At 32.0% G+C, this 5268-nt stretch overlaps 1 protein-coding gene across 1 annotated transcript; it reads left to right on the top strand.

The window, feature by feature from the left end:
* Positions 1-13: 13 nt before the first annotated feature.
* On the top strand, positions 14-2008 carry LOC130590025 (uncharacterized). The gene is made up of 3 exons (XM_057391890.1): positions 14-58; positions 319-1017; positions 1627-2008. The coding sequence occupies exons 2-3, from the start codon at positions 757-759 to the stop codon at positions 1939-1941; spliced, it is 576 nt and encodes a 191-aa protein (XP_057247873.1). The 5' UTR covers positions 14-58; positions 319-756; the 3' UTR covers positions 1942-2008.
* Positions 2009-5268: the final 3260 nt, after the last annotated feature.

The raw sequence follows: 5268 nt of genomic DNA on the forward strand, positions 1-5268 counted from the left end.
CTCGTGNGTTGGAAGTTCAATTCCAATCATCACTCCAGTAAATGTAAAATATCCTCGAGTAAGTATAGTTTTAGTTTCTGTTTTTTTATTTTTCTGTTTTAGTTAGTGTAAGTTTCATGTCAGTTAGTGTTTCTTTTTTGTCAGTTAGTATTATGTTATGTTTCAGTTAGTGTATCATTCTTGTCAGTTAGTAATTGTTTAATTTTCATTTGGTTTATGTTTCTTGTCATTTAGTATCTGTTTTATTTTCAGTTAGTGTATGTTTATCTTTCAGTTAGTATATCTGTCATGCTTTTTTAATATTTTAATTGAATGCAGTGTGATGGCTCTTATTCTGATCAATCATCATACAAATCCTACAAACCTCAGAAACAAGTAAAGTCAGAAATCCCTTCAACACCTGAATTATTGAAGGGGTGGGACTATGACCCTTCTTCAGAGAAAGTTGGGAAAGTTGTGAGGGTTAAGGAACCAGGTGATGATTATGACGATGAAGGTTTGGAGGACCTGATTGATAGGATTGCTGATCATGGAGTTGAATCATCATCTGACAAGGCTAAAAAAGAAGAGTATGATAATGAAGCTGGTGTTGTTTCATCTTCTACGCCTGGTTTGCATGCTGTTCCTGTCAACAACCATGGCATAATATTATGTCGAAGTTTGCAGCATTATAATAGATATTTGAGTGATCTGTCTCCTGACCAGAGGTTGCTGGTTGATTATCTATTTTACAATGAGTATGAAGATGTTGCATATATGTCATTGGATACAGATTCTGAGGAAGTGAAGATGAAAAATGACATTATGCAAAGTGAACTTACAAGTGATCTCATTGTGGATTTTGATAATCCTCATAGCAACTATGCGGTTCAGCTGTACAAATTCGACTTAATTAGCATGCCTCGTCAAGGTTGGCTGACAAGTGGAGTTATTGACGGATGCGCTTTCATGTTCAATAGGCAAGAAGAGGAATCACCTTCTGCAACAAGGAGATTTTGGTTTAATATTATGCCTTTTGTAAGTGTTGTTATTGCTTAGTTTTATATGTTTGTTTTCATTTGGTCATATTATTTTGTCAGTTAGTCATCTTCTGTTTTTCAGTTTGTGAAATGAGTCTAACTTAAAAGTAAATTACTCTAACTGAGAAGTAAATAAGTCTAACTGAAACTTAATAAGTCTAACTGAAAATAAATAAGTCTAACTGAAAACTAATGAAGTCTAACTGAAAATAAATGAGTCTAACTGAAAACTAATAAGTCTAACTGAAAACTAAATGAGTCTAACTGAAAAGTAAATTGTCTAACTGAAATAATAAGTCTAACTGAAAACTTAATGAGTCTACTGAAACTTAATGAGTCTAACTGAAAACTTAATAGTCTAACTGAAAACTAAATAGTCTAACTGAAAAGTAAATTTGTCTAACTGAGAAGTAAATAAGTCTCACTGAAAACTTAATGAGTCTCACTGAGAACTTAATGAGTCTAACTGAAAACTTAATGAGTCTAACTGAAAACTTAATAAGTCTAACTGAAAAGTAAATAAATCTAACTGACATTTTAAAAAGTCTAACTGAAAACTAAACTTAATGTTTCAGTTTGTCATAATATCTATTTTCTTTTGTTGTAGAACTATATCAATTGGTTGTGTGCTGAGAAGGTAAAAAAGGTTCAGTTTGAGAGTGAGATTGCTGAAAATGAGATTATTTTGAAGAACCTGGAGGGCACTAGGCAGTATGATCAGAAGTTTAAGGAATGGGAAGAAAACAAGAAAAAGCTTATTACAAAAGATGATGATTTATTCTACAAGAAATGTAAGGAAGCTATTTCTTCATGGGTGAAATCATTTCCACGCAATGATATTCGAGAAGCTGAACTGGTTAGTTGTATTATTGTTAACTATTTTTTTATTTGTTCAGTTAGTGTAATTTTCTCTTTCAGTTAGTGTATGTTACTTGTCAGTTAGTCCTAGTTTATGTTTTCAGTTAGTGTATGTTTTTAGTTCAGCTAGTGTTTTTAAGTATTTCATTTCGTTTTTTGTTCTCTGTCAGGTAGACTTATTGCTTTTGCATCTTATGTTTATCTTCCAGTTTTTGTTCCTGTTCACAAGGATGATCATTATACTGTCTTGGTGCTGAACAAGAAAGCAAAAAGGATTGAAAATATTGACAATCGTACAGACATGAAGGACATTGATAGATATAGCATGAGGAATTTAACGGTCTTACATACTTTGTAAGTACCTTTTTATGAGCATTTGTATTTTTTTTTTGTTCCATTTTATTACTTGTTTTTTAATTGTTGTTTTTTTTTTGATCTTCAAATGCAGTGTCGTGCTTTTGATTCTTTTATGCAAGAGACTATGAGTGTCGTGATTTTGATCGTCTCCACCATTGGCAAACATCAACTCTTTACTTCCCTTGGAGAAGCAAGGACAACAATTTTGATTGTGGTGTCTATGCAATCAAAACCATGGAGCTGTATGACGGTATAATACTAACCATGCTGCACTTGTTGACCTGAAAAGGGTATGATTACTTTATTTTGCTTGTTACATTTCTGTTTTTGAAAGTTTTTTAATAGAAAAAGGTATGATAGGCAGTTAGTGAAGGACTTGAAAGACTAGCTGAAAAACAAAGATGTCTAACTGAAGCACTATAAAGACTAGCTGAGAAATAATGAAGTCTAACTGAAGCACTGTAAAGACTAGCTTAGAAATAAACAAGTCTAACTGAAACATAATAAATACTAGCTGAAAAACAATCAAGTCTAACTGAAACACAATCATTACTAGCTGAAAGCATTATAAGGACTACCTGAAAAACAATGAAGCACTATAAAGACTAGTTGATGTTGTTGTTTATTTTCAGTTAGTTTTATTTTGTAATTGTTACATTTTTGAACCTTTTTTAATAGTTTTGATTTTTTTTATTTTTTAGGCAGCCACCAAAAACCTTGAGCGGTGTAGGCTTGCTTCGTCTTGTGGACCATCCTTTAAACAAACTGAGAGAGAAAGTGAAGCATGACTGTTATGTTTGGTCTGCAAAGAAACCTGAACTGATGGCAAGACAGAAGATAAGGAAGGATAAAGAGGCTGTCTAGATAAATTAGCATTTAATCGATCAAAGAAGACGAATAGAAAAGAAGCACACATTTTACGGCGAAGGAGGGATCATGAGGCGAAAGTAGAAGATGTGTTGAATAATAATTTTGGAGACAAAGTGAAAATAGAGCAACTGTTGAAATTTCATTATTGTTAGGTGCCAAACTTTTTTTTATTATTATTATAATGTACAGTAGAAATAGAAACCATTGAATTTTGCAATGTACAGTACAAATAGCACAGAACTCATTTTACATTTTATATTGTGTTCTTTAATGAATTGTACATTTACACTTACTTTGAATGGAATACATTTGTGTAAAAATGAAGTTGTTTGAAAATTAATTGGAAAAATACAAATACCAACTGAAAAATGAAAAATCTAACTCATAATAATAAGTGTATGACTATATTTGTAAATATAAATTTTAAGTCTAATTACACTGTAAATAGTAGCTGAAAAACAAGCAAGTCTAACTGAAGAGTTATTAAGTCTAACTGAAAAAAAACAAGTCTAACTGAAGCTCTATAAAACTAGCTGAAAAATAAAGAAGTCTAGCTGAAGCACAATTAATACTATCTGAAAAATAAATAAGTCTGACTGAAGGAAATTTAATACTAGCTGAAACTACACAAGTCTAACTGAAGCGTAATTAATAGAGGCTGAAAATCAAATAAGTCTAACTGAAGCGAAATATACACAAGTCTAATTGAAGTACAATTAATACAAGCTGAAAAATAAATACGTCTAACTGAAGCATTTTAAGACTAGCTGAAAAAGACACAAGTCTAACTGAAGCAATATAAAGATAAGCTGAGAAATAAATTAGTCTAACTGAAGCAGAATTAACACTGTGAAAATATACAAGTCTAACTGAAACTGAATTAATATAAGCTTAAAAGTAAACAGTCTAATGAAGCACTAGAAAGACTAGTGAAAACGTCTGAAAAAGAAAAAAAAAAAAAAAAAAAAAAAAAGAAAACAAAAAAAAAAGGTCAATAAATACTAATATTAATGAATTTCGAGTAGCTTAGGAATAAACAAGTGTAAATTTCAATACAATTACTGAGTGGAATACAATTGAAAACTAATATTATTTGAACACTATTCAACTTGAGGTACATTTGGGGTTTTGTTCCATATTCGTTCGGATGCCTTGTCTTCATTTTACGCTTCTCAAAATGTCCTTTTACTCTCTTGTTTCCCTTTGGTGGTCTTCCTTTTGTCTTTATCACTCAGGATTTTCAACTGTTTGTCTTCGTAGTTCTTCATCTTCGATTTCTTGTTGTTTTTGTTGATCAGTCTTGAAAACTTCTTTCACTGATTTGTATAATTCCTTCAACGACTTGTCACATAATGTTCTTGCATCCTCATTTGATTGACATATTGACACTAGGTTGTAGAAATTCTTGGTTATTGCATGTCTCCATGGTGTCCACAACTGTGCATTTTGGCTTTGGTCCTTGTCTGCTTTAATAAATGTTTTTAGTCAATTAGTTCATTTGACTAACAAAATTTTCAGATAGCTTATAAATTCTTTCAGGTGGTGTGTTAATTGTTTCAGTTAGTTAAGTGTTAAACCCCACACCCCCCAAAACCCCCCATACTAATATTCCCCCTCCCACCACAAAGAAAACCCCCAATTAATGTTCTGGTAGTAACATTAATTTATCAGTTAGTTATAGTAATGTTTCAGCTGGAGCCTTTTTTTTTTCAGTTCACTAATTAAATCTTTCAGGTGATCAGTTAATTGTTTCAGTTGGAGTCTTCAGTTTTTCAGTTAGTTGCTTTCATTTGTCAGTTAGTCATATTGATTTATTTCACTAACCTTGAACATTCTCCCATACTGCTGACTTTGCAAGTCTTGTCCATCTCTTAAGGATATATTGTTGTGGTATTTGAAATATGCTGAACATGTGCATGACCCTTATTATGTGAAAGCAAAGCATCCCCGTCTCTGTGAAGCATTGACATGAGCACACTAATTCTGTTGTCGCCTCATCGTATGCTACTGTATGTGAATTGCTGAAATCTTCTTCTGGTGAGACTTCAAACAACTTCAGCTGTGAGTTTTCTGTTGCAAATGCTCGTAAAAATGATGCCATTGCCCACTCATACTCTGTTTCAAAGTCATTATATAGTGCTAGTGTGTATACATCAGAGCATGT

The sequence above is a fragment of the Beta vulgaris genome, chromosome 9, assembly GCF_026745355.1.
Source record: "Beta vulgaris subsp. vulgaris cultivar EL10 chromosome 9, EL10.2, whole genome shotgun sequence".
NCBI classification, from domain to species: Eukaryota; Viridiplantae; Streptophyta; class Magnoliopsida; order Caryophyllales; family Amaranthaceae; genus Beta; species Beta vulgaris.

What these genes read in the sequence shown, in the direction of transcription:
- LOC130590025 (XM_057391890.1), top strand. Translation starts at nt 757, where the DNA reads ATGTCATTGGATACAGATTCTGAGGAAGTGAAGATGAAAAATGACATT. An exon ending in GGTTTAATATTATGCCTTTT is followed by an intron (nt 1,018 to 1,626) that starts GTAAGTGTTGTT and finishes CTTTTGTTGTAG; the next exon opens with AACTATATCAATTGGTTGTG.